This window comes from Quercus robur, chromosome 2 (genome assembly GCF_932294415.1).
Source record: "Quercus robur chromosome 2, dhQueRobu3.1, whole genome shotgun sequence".
NCBI classification, from domain to species: domain Eukaryota; kingdom Viridiplantae; phylum Streptophyta; class Magnoliopsida; order Fagales; family Fagaceae; genus Quercus; species Quercus robur.
Genome location: NC_065535.1, coordinates 8870743 through 8895190, shown reverse-complemented (window position 1 = coordinate 8895190; position 24448 = coordinate 8870743). Strand labels below are relative to the sequence as shown.

Genomic DNA, 24448 nt, shown 5'->3' with positions numbered 1-24448 from the left:
CATTCGGGGAAAAATCTAGCTTTGAAAACTTGATAACACAAGGAGTCCAGGTTATTGATCATCCTCCATACTTGCTTGGCTAATAGGGTTTCATTGAACTTCTCAATTTCTTTGAAGCCTAATCCCCCAACTTCTTTGGCTTCGCACAATCTCTCCCACTTCACCCAATGCACCTTTCTACTTCCACCGCTATAACCCCACCAAAACTTCCGGATCAAGACTTCCAATTCTTTTATTAGTCCCCTAGGGAGCTTGAAACAATTTATCGTGTATGTCGGAATTGCTTGGATAACTGATTTGATAAGGACTTCTACGTTGATTTAAATTCCTACTTTTACTCACTAACTCCCTACAAAATAGGATCACTCTATTGTTAGGTTTAAAACTTCTCAAATCTACAAAACTTACCCCACGTATTCTTTTTTTTTAACCCAAAAAATAGAAGAGCCTCTGAGCACGCGCGTGCTCAGAGGCTAGTATATATAATCCTATTAAAAAGTTACTTCCTACTTCCACTACCCCCACATTCTTATAACTAAAAAAAAAAAACCTCATCACATCACCCGCACGGAGCACTTGTGATTATGCCATTATTGAAATTTAAGTGTTTGTTAATTGTTATTATTAGATTAATATCTTTTAATATTTAATTAATACCATACGTCAAATTATAAAATCACACAATAAAATGATGTTCTCCAATAAACCGGATAGGTACATTGCTCGTGCCACACACTAGTTCTAAAAACAATAATATACCTTTGGTAGGCATGGAGCATTAGCAAGTGAAATTGATTACGGCATGTTGATGACATTAACTTGTTTATATAAAATACACTTTAATATATATTTTTTTGAGATAATACACTTAAATTAGTAAGGCATGAAAAAGCACGAAAAGGAAGCGCACTGCTATGATGTAGATTGTAGAATAAAAATTCATTTTGACACGGCCAACTTTCATGATACTCCCACACTTTTGACTTTAACAATGTGATGATGCGATGCTCGTGCCATCCTTCAACAACCACTCAAAATGGAAAAAAAAGATAAAAACATTATAAAAAAAAGAAAAGAGAGAAAACATTAATTAAACCAATTTATTTGAGACAATCATAATATCATCTATTATATTATATATAATATAAGTTTTTTTTTATTATAAAATATATAAATATATAATAGAAGTGGAGTCCTAATAAAAAATTATGGTTGCGTCAAATTAATATATTCTCTTGTTAATTATCAATATTAATGTATAACTCATACATATGCATGATATAATAAAAAGCAATCATAATTACACATATTTATAAGTTTAAATTATGGAAAATTATTGAATACATCGGGAATATCATAAATGCGTACTTCTTCCTCTCACATAAATTATAAGTTCTACCATATATTTAATTAGCGGGATTCACAGTTATGTGAGAAATGGGGAGTATGCATTTATGGTATTCAAAGAGTACTCAATAATTACCTTTAGATTATATCTAGTGTAAAAGTTACACAATTTTAAGTCATAAATGAGTTTCTCTCTCTCTCTCTCTCTCTCTCTCATTGTTTTATTTTAGTTTTTTTTTTTTAATTATATACAACTGAGTTTACTTTTTTCATTTTTGTTTATTAGGTTTTTATGGTTTATTTATATTAGACTCTTCTTCTTTTGCACATCGTTAACTTATCTAGAACAAAAATTAAAAAAAAAAAATTTTTTTGAATAGGACACTTAGTGCAAAATTAGACAACAATTAGAATCCAATTGATTTTTTTTTTCAGCCTTGGGTTTAATTTATATATATATATATATATATATGTGCACACTTTTATCTGAGATTAAAATTTATCACCAATAATTTACTATACATAAAATTATTATCTTAACTAAAATTCTATTACCAAAAGTTTCAAGAAATTTAAAATAAAACTTAATCTTTATTTTGATAAAATATCATAATTTTGTGTTTTGATAAGTGCAAAGCGATTTTAATATGTGTATATATTACATATCATCTTAAAATTAATGTATTTTTGTCATGCGTCTCATTAAAATATTTAATGTACTTTAATAAAAATATTTTAAAGTTTCAAATGACTCACTAATTATTAAATTAATTTTTATTTATTCATACAAATTTTTCGAATTAAGTTGTATCTCGTGCAAACGTAACACTAATTTAAGCATGTTACAAATTAAACCTTATAGTCTTATTAGCTTTTATGCATGAGCGTGCTTAGAGTCTCTTCTATTTTTTTTTTTTTTTTTTTGATAAAAGTTAATAATTTGCATATATTATAATTTGGAAATATATATTTTTAGTTTTCAAACAAAGAATAAACTTTGAGATAAGCATTAACTATACTTTCATTTTTGAACACGTGTTTGAGAGTGGCGTAGTTATATAGGGAAAAGTTTGAGTAGGAAAAATAAGATGAACATGAGGGGAAAAAGGCTAAATTTTTAGGAGTTCTCTTAGTTTTATTTTTTTATTTTTAAATTGGGGGTGTTTTGCTTTTATTATGATGAAAATGGAATAAAAAAGACTAAATTTTATAGAATAAAAAGATGAATGTGAAGGAAAAAAAATTCTAAATTTTAGGAGTTACCTTTTTGAATTCAAAATTTATATTTTTATTTGACATTTATAACCCTATTTCTCAAAAAAGTTACCATTCATTAATGAGAGTATTTTTGAACTACATAAAAGTTCAGTTTAAAGAGATGAATTCTCTTATATATAGTATATATTAATTTCAAATTGATACAATTTTAAAATTTTGGGTTCGATTTTAAATAACATTATTGTAAAATTTAATTTATAATCATATTAAATATTAAGGTTTAATTTAAAATTATCAAACTAAATTTAAAATAAAATTTTTTAAATATCTACTACTAACCTCTTATATGTTTGTTATATATAAACCTTTGAGAATTCACATTTTTATTCTTATATATTTAAATTGTAAGGACACAAAATCTTTAGCGGCCCAACGACGATGTTGGGTTCGCACACGGAAAGTCCCTCACAATAATATTTGTAGAGAGTGGGATTAAAAGGCCAGCGTTGGATCACAGGGGGACGTTTCGGGCCGGACTTTAGATGAACCAACATGAGATAAAGCTTTGGGCTGGGTATTCAGGCCCTTCAATCTTGTATTCAGGAGGATCTGGCTCCTCGGATCGTGTCCGAGGAGCGATGGTGTTGCCCCCGGTTGCCCGTCGGCGGGTTTTTAGGTGGTGTCCGGCGTATATTCTCCAGACACTCTCTTTCATCAAGTCTTTTTTTAGAAGCTAGATGGGAGAGTCCTTTCCTTATTAGTTTATCTTTCCTTTTATACTAGCCTACGTTTGTTGTTCCCCATCCACGTGTAGGGTCGATCTTTCCAGGACAGATATCTGTCACATCAATTTAATCCCAAAATTACTGTAGATGATCCATAAAGCCTAAGATCCCGGCTCTGTTAGGGGCAGTGTCATGTCAGGGAAGGGTATTAAAGACAACTTCCCCAGGATATTTTCTGATCTTTCTAGCGTACTCGTGTTTCATTCCTATCCTTGAGATTTTGGGCCTGCCGAGGACGAAACCGTCCTCAGCTATGTCTTCTTCGGGCTATTTTTATGTTTCCTAGTTTCGAGTTTGGGCCCTGGCCTCCTTCAGTTTAAGACCGGTGGGCTTCCTATAAGCGTGTGGGCCGGACCCATAAATTATTGGACCCCACATTAGCCCCTCAAAATCCTGCTGTCCAACATCATGGTAGGACAGGTGGATTTTGATGATGTCAAGCCCTTATTGCCGTTCACTTTCTTCGGATCTTGATCAACTCTGCCGACTCTTCCCCTCCACAAGGAACGCACCGGTCTACGAGCCGTTTTTCCTGGATTTACGCACGTTGCCGTTATGCTGCGTGGTTATCTGCAGTGTGTCTTTAATGCCTTCCCATTTACGAGGCTTCCCAGATGCGACGGTTACTGATGGTGTGGGAGAACGAAGCGGCGCGTTGTACTCTGGATTCCCCTAGGGATTTGAGTGCGTTGCATACCCCCTTCTTCGTTCCCTATATAAAGAGAGAAGACTGAGGGTGGCCCTCTCATATCTGAATCCCTCACGTTCTTCTCAGAATCCACTTCCTCCATCCGGTTACTCCCTATTCCATAATACTTCTCTCATAGTAATCCACCATGAACAAGTCCTTCTTTTCCCAGAAATACCATGTCCTGACAAAACTTGAGATAGCTCGGTCGGGGCAAGGATGGTGGAGGCTTAAGATTTGCCTCCCCATTCTTTTAGCCAAAATCCGAAGCAGGGACTCGTCACACCCCATTTCTGGTGTGACTGAGTCGAAAACCTCCCTTGTCATCTCCATCCGCTCTCTCATGAGCATACCTAATATGGCTCCCCTTCTCCCTCTTTTGCTCCTTTTACTTTCTTTTCATTGCTTCCCTCTTCTTCTCCTCCTTCCCGCTCATGTCCTCCATCTTCTTTTTCCCTTGCATTCTTCAGTGACAAGAGCTTGCTGAAGTGATTCCATGTCTTCTAATTCTTCTTCCTTCTCCTTCATTATTTTTGTATAAGGATCTTCTCTTGATATGAACAGTTCTGAGGCATAGATTTCAGAGAGACTTTGAAGGCGAGTTCAGAAGACACTTGATGGTTTACTTATTTGTGTTACGGATGTTGTTACTGTTTTAGCAACTCAATTTTTTTTGTATAGGCTTGTTTAAGCTCTTCCTTGTATGTTGTAACAATTTTTCATATTAATAAAAGTGATTGTTACTCTATTTCGTATGTTTTGTCTATATATTTTAACAAATGTGAAAGCGCTGCTCGGCATAATAGTATAGCATTTGAATCAATAATAACTAAGGCCAAGGTAATCGTTCCTAAAAAGATGTCACGATAACTTTAACAAAATTATTATTCAACATGGCAATCCGACCAGTGAGGAATGAGACTTATCTTAAAATTGGCCGTGATGTGTATTAAATGCTCCGATAAGATGTGAGAGGTAGCTATCCGAGGATGTGTTACCCACCGGATGAATGGCCTCTTTAGGTTGACGATCATTAGGTTGTTCTGCTATTTTCATGATACGCGAGACTTAACCCTTTCCAGTATTTAAGCCGAGAAATTTCTTCATTCGGGCAGTTGATTTTCCAATCAGCCTGAGTCCGAGGACTTTGTAAAACCTGGGTTTTGTTCAAGACTTATGCGTTTTATCCCATGTACTTGACTCTTTCCCTTTAGGCTTGAGTCCGAGACTTGGGTCTTTATCGGTGCTAGGTTTTCCCTTTTAGCTTGGATCCGAGGACCATGCAAGCCTTAGGTTCTGTCCGGGACCAATGTCTGCATTAGTACTTGGTTTTCCCTTTTAGCTTGAGTCCGAGGACCATGCAAGCCTTAGGTTCTGTCCAAGACCAATGTCTGCACCAGTACTTGGTTTTCCCTTTTAGCTTGAGTCCGAGGACCATGCAAGCCTTAGGTTCTGTCCAAGACTTTGAGTTCAGATTTTCCCTTTCATTGAGCATTTCCCGAGGTGCCAAACAGGGTGTCCATGGGCCTTCACGCAAAGCGGGCCTGGGTCGCGAATTCAATGAGCCCGCGGATTAAGAGATATTTCTGCAACCTCTGGCCATGCAGTACTTTTCTGACGCCCCAAAGATTGAGGCGCGCATTTACGAGGCTCTTTCAGTCTTTTGGCTGCAGTTGACGTTGGAAGTTGAGCCAAGACCACTTTGTCTGTAGCGCTCCTTGGGACGCCGCGTGAGTTGACTGCCACTATCTTGTCTTTTCAAATAAATAGGAGGGAGAGAGGGTTGCTTTATATATACACCCAGCCTTTTAGTTTTCTCCCACATCACGCTTCCCATACCCGGAGCTCTCCTTTCTTGGCATAACATGTCGAAAGCGAGGGTTGGGAAGAAAGAGCTTCTTCCGCCGCAGAGGCGCCGTGTCTTCATGAGGCTTATAACAGTAAGGTATGGGCACAAGAAGCACAAGTTCAGGAGAGTACTCCATCTCCACCGAGGGGGAAAGGAATCTTCCCCTCTTTTAGTCAAAATCCGAAGCAGGTTCTGTCCATGCCAGAGTTTTGGTGCGGCAGAAGAAGGGTTTTCCTCCATCAGCGCCTCTGCTTTGCGGTAGGCGTATATTTAGAGAAAGCCCCACCACCTCCAACTCCCTGCACCTTTTCTTCAACGGTGTCAGGTTCAAGTTGGGTCTTTTTGGCTGCCTGAGTTATGGGCAGGTAAGGGTGCGGGGGAAGAATAAGGTCTCGGAGCTGTGGCCAACCTTTCCTCCGACATACCTCCTCGGCTTTCTCCAGCTTTCTTGTATTTTTCTTTTTTCTTTCTTGTATTTTTCTTTTTCTTGCTTATGTAGTAAGCTCTGACGTAGGCTGACTCCAGCTTTTCGTTTGTACACTGTACTATTTCTTCATCGTAATAAAAATGGAAATTGATTTACATGTTTTAAGCGTTGATCTAGTGGGCCACACAACTTTGCGAAAGAATGTGCTCTATGTATGTGTTGCTTTGAGAATATTTGTGATAAAGCTACTTTGAAGCATAATCTAATCAACTCTCATCTGACAGCACTATCAGGCATTATATCGATAACTTGTAATAAATCAAACTTAAGAAACTAACCGGGATATCAGTTGGATATTCTGTGATAAGCGCGTGAATATCGTCCAAGGCTGATGATTTATAAATATTCCATCCGAGCAATCGACTGGGAGTTAGGGAACTCCGATGGCGCCTTTGTGTACTTGGTTTCCCCATAGGCTTGGGTCCGAGGACCATGCAAGGCCTTAGTTCTGTCCAAAACTTGTATGATTCCTTCTAAGTAGTTGGTTTCCCCAGAGGCTTGGGTCCGGGGACCATGCAAGGCCTTGGTTCTGTCCATTACTTGTAAGATCTCTTTTTTGTACTTGGTTTCCCCACAGGCTTGGGTCCGAGGACCATGCAAGGCCTTGGTTCTGTCCATTACTTGTAAGATCTCTTTTTTGTACTTGGTTTCCCCACAGGCTTGGGTCCGAGGACCATGCAAGGCCTTGGTTCTGTCCATTACTTGTAAGATCTCTTTTTTGTACTTGGTTTCCCCACAGGCTTGGGTCCGAGGACCATGCAAGGCCTTGGTTCTGTCCATTACTTGTAAGATCTCTTTTTTGTACTTGGTTTCCCCACAGGCTTGGGTCCGAGGACCATGCAAGGCCTTGGTTCTGTCCATTACTTGTAAGATCTCTTTTTTGTACTTGGTTTCCCCACAGGCTTGGGTCCGAGGACCATGCAAGGCCTTGGTTCTGTCCATTACTTGTAAGATCTCAGCCCCTAGACCATGGCGGGAGGGATTTGGCCTGAAGCCGGAAGCCCCTAGAGCTGTCCGCGCTGTTGACACTGCAGGGCGCAGCCCCTAGCAGAAATTCGGGTCGAAGCAACGACGGCATGTCGCCGGAGATGGAGGGAATCCCACAAACCTCGGCTGGCTAGAGAGTTGACTCAAACACCTCCTACGCCAACGCGCAAGCCTTCCCCACAGACGGCGCCAATTGTAAGGACACAAAATCTTTAGCGGCCCAACGACGATGTTGGGTTCGCACACGGAAAGTCCCTCACAATAATATTTGTAGAGAGTGGGATTAAAAGGCCAGCGTTGGATCACAAGGGGACGTTTCGGGCCGGACTTTAGATGAACCAACATGAGATAAAGCTTTGGGCTGGGTATTCAGGCCCTTCAATCTTGTATTCAGGAGGATCTGGCTCCTCGGATCGTGTCCGATGAGCGATGGTGTTGCCCCCGGTTGCCCGTCGGCGGGTTTTTAGGTGGTGTCCGGCGTATATTCTCCAGACACTCTCTTTCATCAAGTCTTTTATTAGAAGCTAGATGGGAGAGTCCTTTCCTTATTAGTTTATCTTTCCTTTTATACTAGCCTACGTTTGTTGTTCCCCGTCCACGTGTAGGGTCGATCTTTCCAGGACAGATATCTGTCACATCAATTTAATCCCAAAATTACTGTAGATGATCCATAAAGCCTAAGATCCCGGCTCTGTTAGGGGCAGTGTCATGTCAGGGAAGGGTATTAAAGACAACTTCCCCAGGATATTTTCTGATCTTTCTAGCGTACTCGTGTTTCATTCCTATCCTTGAGATTTTGGGCCTGCCGAGGACGAAACCGTCCTCGGCTATGTCTTCTTCGGGCTATTTTTATGTTTCCTAGTTTCGAGCTTGGGCCCTGGCCTCCTTCAGTTTAAGACCGGTGGGCTTCCTATAAGCGTGTGGGCCGGACACATAAATTATTGGACCCCACATAAATCTTTTAGAATCTTCTAAAAAAAATCTTTTAGAATCTTACCATTACCGACTTGTATTATGTTTTCTTTAAATGATAAAAATTCTGTACACTACCTTAATTATCAAAATTTTGACTGAAAAATCCAGCCATAATTATCAAAAAAACCATAATTAAAAAAAAAACCATAATTATCAAAATTTTAGAAATTTTTGTAGGGAAATAAATTTATATTTAGAATTGATGTATAGATAAAACTTAAAAAGAAAACCCATAAAAAAAAAAAAAAAAACTTAAAAAGAAAAAAATTATGGATAATGCATAAGTCATAACTAAGGTACCCAAAAATATACTAAAATAATGTAGGCAAGAGATTTGAAAGGAAACAAGGTGGGAAGACAACAACAACAGCACAACAACAGCAACGAAACCCAAATAGGAACCCCAATTGTGGAATCATCATTTTCTCTTTTGCTATTTTACTATCTTTTCACAACTCATATCAACACTGGCAACTCTCTCTGAACCTTCAACATCACAACCATAAATAAATTAAAAATAAAAATAAAATAAATCACACAATAAATTGACAAGAAAGGCTTTAAATTATATGCCTTACTATTTTATATTGAATAAAGCTCATAGATAGATAGCTGTGATTGGATTAGTTCTCAATTTTTGATCTCTAATCGTAAAATGGAGGATAGCTAGGGTTTTAGTTTTTAGTTCCAGGTTATTCGAAACGTTTTTTTTTTTTTTTTTTGAAGTTTATTTTTGGCAAATGGATGTGACAAGTCAAAACGGAGGTGAAGGTGAGTCTTCGTCGGATGTTGGAATACCTACCGGGTTGAATCGGATCAAGACTCGGCGAGTTTCTTCGAAGGATCAACAGTCGAGTTCTAGACCGGACGAGTCCGTTGAGTCTCCGAGTTTTTGGGTTTCGAGGTCTCCGTTGAGGCAGAAGCAGAAGACTATGGCTCAGGGAGGACGTGAAAGGCCCACTGGTCCTTCCAGAAAAAGTAGGTTTGCGTTTTCTTGTTCCAGAGGTTTAATTTTGGTTTTGTTTTCGTTAAGCTCTGTTTGGCTGCTCAGAAAATGTTTGGAATAGAAAGAAAAAATTACTGTTTTTTTTTTTGTTTGATAAAAGAAAATATACTGTTTGATTATATATATATATATATATATATATATGCACCAAAAGCCTTGCAGCTTAACTGGCACCTGTGTCTCCAGCGGAGACGTTCAGGTTCAAATTTCCCCTTTGTTGTAACTATCGAATTTATCAATATATGTATGTGTGCTGTATATCTTGTGTTTAATAAAGTATTGGCGAAACTTCTGTTTATGGGAGGAGATTTCATTATTTCTTTGAAACTGGTTTTGTAGATTATGGAGAATGTTAAAAAAAAAAAAAGAAGCAAAAAACTAAGAATTAGTTTAGAAGATTGGTGTGTGTATGTGTTTAATCCTGTCTAGTTGCCAGTGGTGTCATATATGTGGTTCTTTAAGTTGTCGTACATGGTTTTTTTCAAAATTTTAATGGGCTATTGTATGGCAACATAATTTGGATTGCTTAAATTTGATTGTAAAGGATACTGAGATAATTTTAGGCAAGGTGTCTTGATTAATTACTAAAGCTGACATTTTAAAGGGGTCCTTTAGCAAAAACTTGTTTAACATCAAGGCTAGATAAAGTGAGTAAAGATACCGTTGTCTGCCAAGGCCTGTCATGTGAAGTTTTTGTTACTGATGTGTATGGGATCATCTACTGAACTCATCTTCATTCAAAGATGGACCTTCAAACTGGTGTTAGCTCCTAGTGATAGTCAAGAGCCTTGTAGCTCAACTGGCATCTCTTAGTTTTTCCAATGGAGACGTTTAAGGTTCAAATCTGTCATGCCTTATTGTTGTACCTATTATATTGTCAAAAAAAGAAAAAGGTGTTAGCTCCTAGAGATAGCTGAAGGCCAGGCAATTTGTAATGCTTTTTCATTCGTTGTTTTAAGTTCATAGAGTACAGAATTTGTCACAGAAATTCTATTTCCCTTCCCCCTCCTTAATTTTCAAAACATACAAACAAGGGAAAGGGGTAACAATTCCCATCCCCTCTCCTCTTCTTCCCTCCCTTACCCTCTACTCTCCTCTCCATCCAAACTTCCAAACATAGTGTTAGAATTCGTATGATTTAAAGCCCAAGCAATGCTTAATGATTAGGACTATTCTCTTTGGCATAGTGAACTTGGCACTGCTGGTTTGAAGCCAGCTCTGTTTAGCTATATCTACCAGGATTGTTAAGAAAATTTCTTGAGTTTTAAATGGAGTTGGGACTGCTTGTTAAGATTTTTTGGTGGTTTAGACCCTCCTCTTCTTGCCTGAGTTGGTACAAAGAGTGGTCTCCAGAAGAGCTTCTGTATTTGGTGACAGGAAAAGTTGAAGTTCTTGATTTGTTATTCGTTTATAATGTGTCTTTTCTAGTAAAAGATTATACTTTGTGTAATAGCAATCTTAAAATATGTAGTTTTCCTTTTTCCTCATTTTAAATACGGCATTCCTGGTTACTTAAAGAAACGTAACAAAATAATATTTAATTACTTTCTTGCCTTAGCTTTCCACAAAGGAAAGAAGATAGCTCTTTGGTTCAAGTCATATCTTTCCAAGGATTCAACTCAACCTTTCAATAATGTTCCTCCAAACATTGAGGTATGATTCTTTTGATATTTGTTTATAAGTTACTTCTATTTATGTAGGATATGCATATGATGATTTCTTATGCTTTGTTCTTTCCTAGATTTACTGAAAATAAGTCATGCTACTAATCTGACAGGGCTCCAACTCAAAAGTCAAGACGCCAGACGAGGAGAGTCCTACACAAACTAAAGTACACAATGAAGGAAATCATTTAGATGTAAAATATTCTTCACGGGAGAGTGCAAGCCATAGTAAAGTGTCAATGGGTTTAAAAAGTTTTTCACATGAAATAGGACCAAAAGTTAGCATTCAACCTGCCCAGCCTCGGGCCCACAGCTACAGTGATTTGGAGGTATTACTCATAGTTTGAGAATAATACCCATTGCCTTTGTTTGATATTTTTGGTTAGCACCGTTAGATTGTGACAAGTGCACTTAAGAGTAAGTTATTTGATAAACAGACTTTTTTTTGCACTTTTTAAATTGTTTGATGAATATTATATGTTCACATAATGTGAATGGGCTTTTGTATTATCGTATGTCATACAAAAGTACCATCAACAGTTGTCAATTATGTTGGAAAAAAAAGAGTGCAAATCTACTACAAAATTGCTTCTGGATAAGGCTTCACAGGGGTGTTTTTCATTGTTCTTGAGATGTTGTTAAACTTACATGTTTGCCTATGAACTTGATTCTTGGATTCAAAATTCACTTGTCAATATCACGATTACATAGACTTATTTATGTTGGAATAAAATAACTTATCAAAAAAAATTTATGCTGGAATAAAATAATTAACTATCATAAGAAGTATTCAAGCAAGTCAGCGAAATCTAACACAATACCTGCACATGTAAACATCATCAAATGGTTTTACATTCATGTTGAATGTTGTTATTTTATAATGGTGAGATTATATCATTGGTCCTAAATCCTAATGTCCCTTATTCCAGTACATTTTTTGTTAGTCCTCTTTCCATGGCATGCAATTATACAAGCTAATGACTTCGGCATATTTTAAGTTTTAACTAATGTCTTGTAGAGATATCATCACATATAGCAGTAGCTGACTCTACCAATATGCCATAGATAAAAAGAACCATTTTTGGTTTGTGTTGTAAGAGAACAATTTCTTAGGATAAGTTAATTTTAGATAAGAACGAAACAAAATTATTGGTCCCTGCTGGACTTTGTTATTTATGACTGATTAACATCTTTTTTCATTTTTCCTTTATGAGATATTCAGGAGCTTTTGGGTTCTTTGCATTCAAGATTTGATGCTGCCAAAGAAGTGGTAAATGTGGAACTAGCTAGTTTGGCAGGGGATGTTATGGATGCTGTTGAGAAGATTGACTCATCCCCAGAGGAACAGACAATGGCAGATGATCTTCTTATTCTTGCTAAAGTGTGTACTGAAATGGCTTCTTCTGAGTTTCGTGTCAAATGTGAAACAATTGTTCAAGAATTGACTGAGAAAAGGCATCAGTGTCAAACAGGAATGCTAAAGTGGTCGTTCACACGGATGCTCTTCATATTAACACGTTGCACTAGACTGTTGCAGTTCCAGAAAGATAGGGAACCAATAGACGCAAAATCCCTTAAAAAACTAAAGAAATGTTTAGAAAGTGTTCCTGCTGTTGAAACAAGCTGGGTGCCCAATCCACGGGTTACTGATTCTGGTTCAGATTATGCTTCGAATCAGAAGCATGACGTCAAACATGAATTGCAGCGAGAAAATAAGCTATCTTGTGTCCCAGAGGCAAGTTGTTACAGTTCTATAGAGCCAGATGATGAGAATGACAGAATTTTGAGAAAGGATTCTGTGGTCTTGGAACAAAGATTTCCAATTCAAAATTCCCAAACTAATTTACTTTCACTAGTGCAACAGTTTCATCAATTTGATGGCATTGGAAAGTCAGCAAATAATTCCATTTCTGGTTCATTTCATGAGCAAGAACAAAGTGCTGATGGATCTGATTCAGTTATCTGTCGGATATGTGAGGAAATTGTTCCTACTTGTCATCTGGAATCACATTCTTACATATGTGCATATGCTGAAAAGTGTGATTTAAGTTATCTAGATCTAGATGAACGTCTTATAAAACTGGGGGAGATATTGGAACAGATTATAGAGTCGCGCAATACAAGTTTTCATGCATCTTATGGAAGCCCTGAAAACTTAAGAACACAAACTACAAATTTGGCAATCGCATCTGAAGGTTGCTCTCCCAAGATTAGTGAGTGGCGAAATAAAGGTGTTGAAGGAATGTTTGAGGATATACATGAGATGGACACAGCCTGCATAGATGATTCTCATCCTCCTATGAACTTGAAGGTTCACTTGGGTGTAAAGCTTGGCAACCATGGCGCACCCTCTTCAACTGGGAGCATGACATCAGTATCATCCACTAATACCCCTAGAGCTGGTCATTTTGACTCCTGGTGGTTGGAGCATAACAATCCTTCCGAGCTTGAGGATGTGCAACAGGTCTGTCATTTTTGTATTGGATTTTTTCTTCTTCTTAGAGGTCATGTCAACCCTGAGTGTAATTAAGTTTAATTATCAAGAGTCGCTCAGATCTTTGTCAATAATATTTTCATTGCATGGAATGTCACACTCAACTGTCAATGCAACATGTGATCCACTTCTTTGATAGTTTAGTTGTCATTATGATAAGCAACAACAAAAATAGATTTTTTTTTTTTTTTTTTTCTGGACACATCCATTTTATTTGTGAGAATCACTATGACAATTTAGTCATCACCAGTAAATCTTGGAATATCCTCACTGCATTTGTCAGCCCAATTATTTTCATTTAAATTAGAAGCTAATGATAATCAACAAATTAAAATTTAAGTTAAAATTAAGAGGAATTTCACCTAATAATTATAGGTTGTCTCAAATTGATGGAATGGTTACAGAGTATTTAAAATATTAACGATGGATAAATCTCCAAATTCTACTGAGATATCTCAAACTATCCCATTGATAGAATGAGAATCTCCACAAAGTTTGAAGGTCCTTTGAGAGAATGTAGAAACCTACCCATTTTCAAAATGAATTTCATATTCACATAAAAGTGTATATATGATTTAAAAGGTAAAACTCAGAAATTTAATTAAGAAATATTTTACATTAAAATCTCATCGAATATTTGATACAATCAACACTAATCACAAAAAATATTCATGAACTAGTTTGTGTTTGTCCTGTTTTTCTATGTAGGATTCTTGTCATTTTTTTTTTAATTCCTGTTTGACATTGCTATCAAGTCAGTACAATCTGGGAATGAGCAAATTACTATGACTACTACAATCTTTAGTTGTGAAGACAGGATTAAAAAGTCATTTTTGAGTGGCAAAGGAAGAAATAAAGGACTTCTGTTATTCAACTATAAATAAATAAGGACCTGTCATTGTTTAATGAGTGTTGTGGAACAATTTTTGTCCATTGGAAAAGCATAGGGATTCTGTTAAATTAATTAATGCAGACATTTTATTTTGGGGGGACGTAGGGGGAATTGGGACAGTAGAAATAAACATGGCTGTGGTTTTCCTATAAAGCAGTTGGCAATTTTGTTGTTTTAAGATCCTGTTCTTATTCATAAAGGTTTCTGTTCCCCAAGGGTCAAGTTCTTTGCAGCCCACATTATATTATAACAATGATCCTTATTGTCAATCTCATTTCTTGAGTAAACCATACAAGATAACCTGGCCCTTAAGCATGAACTGCTCACAATCTTTTGTACAATAAGTGAACAAGAATGTTATCTTTTCGGGTCACAAGTTCCTGTTGACCCTTGCCATACTGGAGCTGGCTGCTTATGTACATCTGTTGGCGTAATCTGATTTTTCTATTTTAGATTGACTCCCATCAATAATTCGGGTCCTGCTTTGTTTACTTCTTTGAGCTTGCAGCTCATTCAGATTTCTTCTAAACTAGGCCATCCAAGCTGCCTACTCTATGTAATATGTGGTATTTGATTACCAAACTCTGCTTTCCTTCTAGCTTGGGACTCTACTTTCAAGCTTTTCATTTTTTGTCTATTTTTGGCTGGCAAGCATTCATTATCTTTCTTATAGATTCATTGCTCCTGTTCTTAAATATATCTATCGATCACCTTATAGCTATTGTTGTAATGCCTTTATGCAATTTCTCATGCCTGTACATTTTTCTTGCCAGATGATTGACCTTGCAGACATAGCCCGCTGTGTGTCTGAAACAGATCTTTCAAAAGAAGGGTCCCATGAATTTTTGCTTGCCTGTATGCAAGACTTGCAGGATGTTTTACTGGATAGCAAGCTTAAAGCTCTTGTAATAGATACCTTTGGAGGCCGGATAGAGAAACTTTTGCGGTAATTTTAGTATTAGGAAAAATATCTTATGATATTGGATTTAAATAATTAAACTCATTTCACTGGGTTATTCCTGTCACATTCAACTACATTTGCAGGGAAAAATATCTGCTTGCTTGTGAACTAATGGATACTAGGAGCCCAAAGAATGATAGCAAGAATAAGGAAAGCTCTAGATCTCTGTTGGATAATGCATCTCAAAGTAGTGCAGTATCAACTCCTTCAAATTCCCTGCACAAAGAGCGGACAAGCATCGATGACTTTGAGATTATCAAACCAATTAGCAGAGGTGCTTTTGGTAGAGTCTTTCTTGCACGTAAGCGGACAACAGGAGATTTTTTTGCAATAAAGGTACTCATTTATCAAGCAAATGGTAAATATTCTTCATTTAACGTCTTGCTAAGAAAAACAGACTAATACCATATGAATCGTCCTTGTTATATATGTATTTGGATTTACTACTGTAAGCAAAAGTAGAGCTACTTGGTGGAAAAAAGAAATATAAGATGCCAGGTCATTTGGAAGACTGATGGCTACAGCTGTAAGACTAAGGAGTAGCTCCTCTTTCGAATGAAATCGAGTAGCTCCTCTTTTGAATGAAATTATTTTTACTTGTCAAAGAAAAAAAAATAGAGGAGGAAGGCTTAAAAGAACATGGTCAAGGTGGTGAGCTACAACAGAATGGCCCGTTGTATAACAAATTGATGGATACATAGCTCTATGCAGAAGATAAATATGGTGTCTCACTTACAATGTGAGCCTCATGCTTGCTTATAGCTAAGTCTTAGACCATAGTTGCTTAAGATTGTTGACTTATGGGAAATTTTTGTTGTCATAGAACACTACCTAGGGCCATATCTTTGGTGAAATCATGGTTTGCTATCTTTCCCCACCTTTATCAAAACCTCTTGTCATTGCATATGGCCATGATTAACACATTTTCATATATGATCAGAGCATCCTGGCTTTTATGAGGTCACTGGCATCTATATTCTTGTCATGCAGTTCCAAGAATCTCAATGTCACTCAAGATTCTTTCGTACAACACCCCCCCCCCCCCCCCCCCACCCCCCCGGCCACCCCAAAGAAAAACAGTTTAATCTCTGTGATCTTTGTTTTTGCAGTGATATGCTTTCCTAAGGAATGTACTAGTATTTTTTTCCACCCTTTTTTCCTTTTCCCAGCCATTTAATGAGTAATTATTGTTTTTGGCACCATAATGGTAATCTTGGTCCAGATTCTTGATATTGTGCAACATTTCGCTTATGCAGGTGCTGAAGAAGTTGGATATGATACGAAAAAATGATGTTGATCGTATATTAGCCGAGCGTAACATACTAATAACTGTCCGAAACCCTTTTGTGGTAATATCTAATTTTGGTTTCTTTCAATCATGAGAGCTGCTACTGTTGAATAGTTTAATATGTTCTTTATGATTCATTTGAAATGAATATGTGATCTTGTACTGCAGGTTCGATTTTTTTATTCATTCACCTGTAGAGATAACCTTTACTTGGTCATGGAATATCTCAATGGGGGTGACCTTTACTCTCTGCTGAAGAAAGTCGGTTGCCTTGACGAAGATGTAGCTCGCATATATATTGCAGAACTGGTCTGTTTAAAATCATATGTATTTCTTTTCTTCTTTTTTTTGGGGGCTGGGGTGCGGGGTTCTGGGGTGTATGTATTTCTCCTTTAGTTCTTTCTTGATCTTTTCTTAATATGTTTTATCGTATTGCAGGTTCTTGCTTTGGAGTACCTCCATTCTCTCGGAATTGTACATCGTGATTTGAAACCTGACAACATATTGATTGCACAGGATGGGCACATTAAGGTCTGGTGTATGCATTTGATGATTAATCTGTTTCCTTGTGTAAAAAATAGTAAAAGAAAAGTCTGGAACATGGCAACCAATTCATGCTGCATTTGATATTGAGTTACTTAGAGTGCATTCTTTTGTGAATAAATTTACTATCTAAAATTTTCAAGCATTAAATAAAAGAATTGATTTTGTGCAGTTTTGTATCTTAACCCCTTACTCATACTTGTTGATGTCCTTTTATTTAGTACAAGATCAAATGAGCTAATTTGTTGGCAACAGAACCTTTTGAGATTAGAACTCATTAGCTAAAAGACCTTCGAGAGCAATTATTTAGACCTTCATGGCTCTATTTCATTATGCATCACACTAGATGTCCTTGTATATGCCTCTGCAGGGTTGATTTCAAATCTGCTTCAGCATTTGATGAATGACAATTATATGCTAATCGTTGCTTATATTACCAGCTTACAGACTTTGGGCTATCCAAGATTGGCCTTATAAACAGCACAATGGATTTATCAGGACCTCAGACAAATGGAACTACTCCAGATGCCCATGACCCACATGCTCAGCAGACAGATGATAGACGACAGCACTCCGCTGTTGGGACACCTGATTACTTGGCCCCAGAAATCCTTCTCGGAACTGAGCATGGTTTGAATTCTTCTTTGAGTTTAGGTTTATTTTAAACATACTGGGCAGTTAAAATGACCCAATCTTTCATGCAGGTTATGCTGCTGATTGGTGGTCAGTGGGAATCATTTTATTTGAATTGATTACTGGAATTCCACCTTTCACTGCTGAACGTCCAGAGGTATTCTTTATATTCAAATTTACTCTGTATTTTTCAACCCTAGTGCTTCTTTAGAAATTAAAGCTCCTTTGAGATCCATGTATCAGAAAAGCATTATCTACATAGTCTCTTGTTCTGTAGAACATTTTTCCCCCATTAAGCAATATATGTAGCTAGTAAGATTCAATCCAATGAGCTTTATCGCAGATGGCTCCTTCTCCTCATTCTTAGGGGAGGAAGATGGGCTCATGGATCCAGGACCCACAGCTTGTGCGTGGAAATTTTCCAATGAAAAAATCTAAATTTGATTTATATGATTGAATGAAGACTTCACCTTCATTTAAAAATGTGCTATATGTTATTATGTCTTGTCCAGTGCCTGCTGTGCCATTAGTATATACTTTTCTTGTCAGACATGTTATCATTATCTTGCAGGCATGGTGCCAGGAAATGATGTAGATATCCATGCATTATTGGCTACCAATGTTGTGTATTTTCCAGTGACAACTTTTTGAATAGTTTTTCCCTTTTTTTTTGGAGCTTATGTACAACTTAATGCAGAATAGGAATAATTATATTAAGAAATTTTCATAATTGTAGGTGGTGCAAGCAAGATTTAGCTAAAATGCCAAATTTTAATTTTAGATGATGATATTTGTCATACACTCTCACCTGCTCATAGCAACTTGATAAACTATTGATTATCTCAAAAGTTTAAACCGTTAGGAAATGGTGAATTCAATCATTTAACCTATATTCTAACACTCCCAGTCACATATTTGATGCTGCCATGGAAGATTGATTTACTATTACTTTACGAATTTGTCTATTCAAGAATTATTTTATGGGGTCCACGTGTGAAGTCTAGTTGAAGTAAAGTCATGTAGTTTTAAGGTCTGGGGTTGAAAAACCAAATGAAAGACTAACATGTACTCAAAGAAAATAAAACCTAAATATTGCTAGAAAATTCTGGACTCAATTAGTCTTTTATTAGGTTTTTAATTTACTAGTCAAACTAGGAGTCCTAATATTACTAGGGAGTTCCAATACTACCTGTACAAGGAGTATGTGTGTTTATATATTTGTGCTCAATGTATTCAAAGGAGATTGGAGTTTATCAAATAGATTATGTAGTGTTTTGAGCATTGAGGCACGTTTGCTTTTGCGTGTTCTTTTCCTCTTTTCTCTTACTTCTTTTTCTTTTTCTTGTGGTACTGTTCATACAGCCCCTGAGCACCATAAAAACCTCTTTTTCTTCTTCCTTACAGCCCCAAATCAAGCCCCTTCCCCACATATTTTCTTCTACCAAATAGCCATCAAATAACTCATCTGAATATCTGATCCCTAACACAATTCTTCAACGACTAAATCTTGTGAGCATTTGGGCAGGGCTGAAAGTTGCGTTTCAGCCCTGCGTTTTCATGCCTTTTTTTTTCTTTTTTTTGCTCTGCAGTGAACAGTAAAATCACTGTACAGGAGACAAAAAACACTATTCATGCATTGTTCGCGCACTGTTCATGGGTCCCACGACACTATTCACACATTTAAAAATTATTTTGTTACAGTGTTTTCAGTTTTCAATTTCAGTAACAATAAGCTCAATCCAAACGGACCCCTTATTTCCACAATCCCCTAAACTTTAACCCACCACAACCACATAGATAAATCTATTTGTTCTATGTCAATGTGGGGGTCCAACACTCGGGACTTTTAACTTTTTAATTGGATCCAACACTATGATGTGAGTTTACAATCTTAAACACATTGTACTTTTGTTATCAATAAAACTCTTATTACCTATTAAAAAAAAAAAAAAAAAGAGGTAGAGTGGACATAACTCTCAACAATATTTTGTTATAAAATGGTAAATTTAATTACTTAACCAATATTTTAACACAAGTCTCAACAAGAAAAATATAAAATAACCACCAGGGTTCCACCCTTCAAAGCTAGAATGGGTTGGTGAATGTATGCAACATCTTTAGATTTGTCACCAATTTTCTTTTTTTATTGTATTAGATGAATTGGGTGGAACATTCTAACTTTATCATTGGAATTACTCTTCTAATGTGAATGTTGCATTGCTGCATGTACGCATTTAGCTCCCATCATTCATTTTTATTGTAGTTGTGTGTTTCTGCACCTTAATTCCTTAAATTTAGTACAATAGTGCGCTTATATAGACTATTAGGAATATCCTAGCCCTAATTGATTTGTACCAAAGCCCAATTATTGAATTACGAAAATAACCTTAACTCTAGGGAGTTAAATAAAATATTGATAACCTAATTAGTTAATAAGACCTAAAATAAAATCTAATGGACCAATAGTAAAAATAATATTGCCTTCTAAAATTAAATAAAACCAAATTAAAATAAATCTGTCTTTGTGCTCCTTACATCATTACATATTTCTTTTGTGAGCTGATTTCTCATCAGCACATTTGTTTAAGTAAAATTCTCCATCTGAGATCTTAAATGTTTAACACTTACACTTTTTTTCATGGGTGTGCAGATAATTTTTGACAACATTCTTAACAGAAAAATCCCCTGGCCTTCTGTTCCTAGTGACATGTCCTATGAGGCCCAAGACTTAATTAATAGGTTGGTTATGCTTTGTGCCTTTAATGTGTTGATGTTGGCTTGTAATTGCTTGTCTTATCAATTTTGTGTGTGTGTGTGTGTGTGTGTATGTTTAGGTCTTGCTTTATTCATTCACTGTATGTTGTGAGCACAAACAGATAGTTAGAATGTCTGAAACAGAAAAGTTCTTTAAAAAAATATTTATAAAAAAAAAACCTTAAAAATTACTGAATAAGCAAAAAAGAAGGTATGATTCTCTGCCTACAGTAAACATTCAGATTTTGTACTTTTCTGCAAATATAGTATTAAATTCAATATGTCTAACTTGAATTTGGAGGTTACTAACAGGTTTGTTTGAGATTGATAACATCTCCTCTTCTGATGTAATTTTAACACTATGCATACAGACATGTCTTCCTACATATAGTTTTTACATTGGGTAATTTACCTACTGTTCCCTTTATTTCCTAAGTTTATGGTGTAGCTACATGTGTTTGTGCAAAATCAGATTATTGTCATTTTATTCACATTGCTTCATACCCACAAATTGGATCAGTTAGACAACTTGATCTACTATTTTGGTGTGTATTTAGACTATACTTTACTATTCACAGAGGCGAAGCACTCATTTTAGTTCATGTCTGTTTGTGTAGTCAAATAATTATTCAATTTCAATCCTATTCTTCTTTAGGTTTCTTATGCATGGTCCAGAGGAGCGGTTAGGAGCAAATGGATCGGCAGAGGTTGTATTCCAATCTCTGGACTCTGATCATTGACCAAGCAAGAATATTTTTTATTTATTTTTAATAAAAAAAGTGCAATAAGCATAGTCTCTGCACCATGAAGACTTGAACAAGAACTAATATTAATTTATCATAGATTTTCCATTTTGACTCTGTTGACTTATTCTTACAGGTAAAAGCACATCCTTTTTTCGGAGGAGTTAATTGGGACAGCCTAGCATTGCAAAAGGTAGAAATGCTGCTCCTCTTGGTGTTTCTGAGATATATTCCTTATATTTAAATTTCTTTGTTTGATAAAACTATATGGCAAAATGTGTTCTGTTTTTCTTTTTGTTGAGAAGCGTGCTCTGTATTATGTGTTGCTTGTATTGAGCTTTATTAAATTACAATGTCTTAGCACAACTGTTTGGGGTTGATAACATGATCTTTGGTGCTCAAAAAATTCTTGAATGGCGCATTCTTGAGTAATTAATAAATTTTTTGGAGAAGTGGCTAAAGTAAGCCAAGCACTTCAATAACGAAGTGGAGAAAAATGGAAACACAGATGAAAGTTTATTTTTCTATTATGATTATTATATATTGGTTTGCCTTTTGTGAGGCTAATTTGGAAAAGACAACTTGTCATACAACCATGCATAGGTCTTTTCGTGTACATTGAGCCCTTACAAAAGCATGGTTCACAACTATTTCTATTTTCTTTTATGTGCATGTTTTTGTTTATGTATGTGTTATATCTATAAAGAATTAGAGTATTCTGATGCATATTTCTTATCGTGAAGATTTTGGAAATATTAACATTGTCACTACTTAAACTTTATTTTAGGCGGCCTTTGTGCCACAGCCAGACAGTGCAGATGACACAAGCTATTTTATATCACGGTTTAATCAAATGTCTAGTGGAATGCCAGATGATCAGAACTGTAGCAATTCAGATTCTGACACTCTGGAATCGTGCTCAAATTCTGGAGATGAGGTGGACATTCTCTTATTCATCTCTCAACTTTCCTGTTTATGCTTCCAATTAATATTACATGTATTATGATTTCATTAATACTTCATATTTGAGAATTTTACTGGAATAGTTACTCAAAACAGCTACTGTTGCATTTAAATATTGTGTACAATATACAAGATACTAAACGCCAACTACAGACTTTAGCTTCTTTTTTTTTTTTTGTGGGGAGCCATTGGAGGCTGGTGTTGACCTTACAAATCTGTGTCATTAGATTCCTAGAAGGAATATTGATGTGGAATATGAAGCACTTTGTTAATATTTGTTTCTTCAGCTAAGTTATATTACTGTTGATGACTGCTTTGTAATGGATGCAAGTTTTTCTTTTTTTTAAATGATTGGTAAGTTACAAATGCACACAATGGGTTTTGAACCCACAACCTCACTCTCTACGTAGCACTTGCTAGGAGGAAGTACCAATTGAGCTAGAGCTCACTGGCTTATCCACTATAGGGAAAATTGTTCTTTGTAGATTGATTAGAATGTCCCATGGGAATGAAGGTGAACTGTATTAGCTTATTTTCTCTAATATTTTGAGTTCAGAAGTTCTGTTTGAAATCATTTAATGTCTTTTGAAATCTTATTGTATATGTTTTTTTTTTCCTACTCAGATGGATGAATGTGGTGACCTAGCAGAGTTTGATGACTCTCCATTAAGTCTCTCATTAATAAATTTCTCTTTCAAGGTAAGCCAACTCAACTCCTTAAAATGAAACAATGTAGCCATATTTTATATATTTAGTGTTGCACCAGCAGCTTCTTTTCTTAGTATTTCCAGTGAACTTAGAATTATTACCTGTAAAAGGCTCCCGTATTAATGTGGGCGTCCAAGGCTGTCACTTGCACCATTTCCCAAATTGATGATTTTGAGGAGAATGAAAAATATTCTTGTATTTGCATGTGGCTGACTGCTATAGTTTGTTACAACTTACCAATTCAGGTCCGTTAGCACTGCAATGCCACTTCACCCCCCCCCCCCCCCCCCCCCCCTTCTCTCTCCACTTTCTGCCGTCTCACGGGAGGAGAAATAAACCACCACCTTATTGTTCCCTCCATATGGCGTTGCTTGTAGGCAATGTATGTGCAGTGTAGCTAGTGAAACACAATTGTATTTTTTCCAAGAGGTTTTTGAGACATCCCTCACATATTACTTGGTGGAAGTTTTTGTCAAAGATTCATGAACCATGTATGTCAAACAAATTAAATATGATTCCAACGTGTTTTACTTAATGGAAATTCTCTTTGCAGAATTTGTCACAGTTGGCAGCTATTAACCATGATGTGCTCTTACAAACTGGGAGGGATTCGACAAAGTGCTCTCCATCTAGAGGTCCTGGTTCATAGTTTATGGTTTGTTCTAACACCAAATGCTTTGTACAGCTAACCCTGTATATAATAATTTTAGGATAGGAAGAAAAAGGTATACACCCAAAAAAAAAAAAGGAAGAAAAAAAGAAGAAAAGAAAATCATAAGAAATTAAAAAAAAAAGAATAATATCAGCAATAGCAATGACATCTAGTGGCATGTATTGCTCCTTCTAGAGTTCTCTGTCATGGAAAGAAAATGAGAACTGGTTCTTTTTTCTTTTTCTTTTTCTCTTTTAATTTTTAATTTTTAATTACTGTAAGATTCATAATGGAAGGAGCTGCCATTTAAGCTAGAGGCCTAGAGCTCATTGTCACAACTTATTGTTTTTAATTTAAAATTAAGAGGGGAAAAGGTTTTTATTTTTTTGTTATTACTTTATTTTATGGGACTTATTTTTGCTTGACTGTGCTCTTCTGAATAAGAAGATTTGCCAATGAGGCAATGAGCTAAATTGAGGATTGTCATCTATTTCGTTAATGCCTTTTGGAGTTCTGTCCCCCTTGAAACCAAGAAAGAAGTGCTACAGGGTTGTGATCTTAACTGTGGTTGCCGTGTCTTTTCATGTATACCCCTGTAATTAGTGCACAGATGAGGGGTTTGATTTAGCCATTTAGGCAACTTCACTGTTGTCATCATTCATCAATCTCATATTAACTGAAGGACAAAACTTAGGTAGATACTTTGGTGACTTTCCAATTAAATTCAAACACATAGTTGCATTGAATTCAAAGCAACTATGCATTGAATTTAATTGTCCGTGGAAATGATAATACTATTTGTATTTTATTA

At 36.2% G+C, this 24448-nt stretch overlaps 1 protein-coding gene across 2 annotated transcripts; it reads left to right on the top strand.

Annotated features, from left to right (window-relative positions):
* The first annotated feature begins 8663 nt into the window (after positions 1-8663).
* LOC126712206 (probable serine/threonine protein kinase IRE4) lies at positions 8664-24029 on the top strand. 2 transcript variants are annotated; one of them, XM_050411441.1, is made up of 17 exons: positions 8666-9314; positions 10901-10995; positions 11120-11335; positions 12229-13470; positions 15166-15338; positions 15437-15689; positions 16610-16702; positions 16810-16950; positions 17080-17172; positions 17625-17814; positions 17889-17974; positions 20468-20556; positions 21227-21278; positions 21451-21507; positions 22102-22251; positions 22902-22976; positions 23539-24029. In XM_050411441.1, the coding sequence occupies exons 1-17, from the start codon at positions 9077-9079 to the stop codon at positions 23632-23634; spliced, it is 3339 nt and encodes a 1112-aa protein (XP_050267398.1). In that variant the 5' UTR covers positions 8666-9076; the 3' UTR covers positions 23635-24029. The 2 variants fall into 2 exon arrangements, with proteins under 2 accessions (XP_050267399.1, XP_050267398.1); XM_050411442.1 differs by lacking the exons at positions 20468-20556; positions 22902-22976; positions 23539-24029 and having other exon boundaries at positions 8664-9314; positions 22102-22256.
* The last annotated feature ends 419 nt before the right edge of the window (positions 24030-24448 follow it).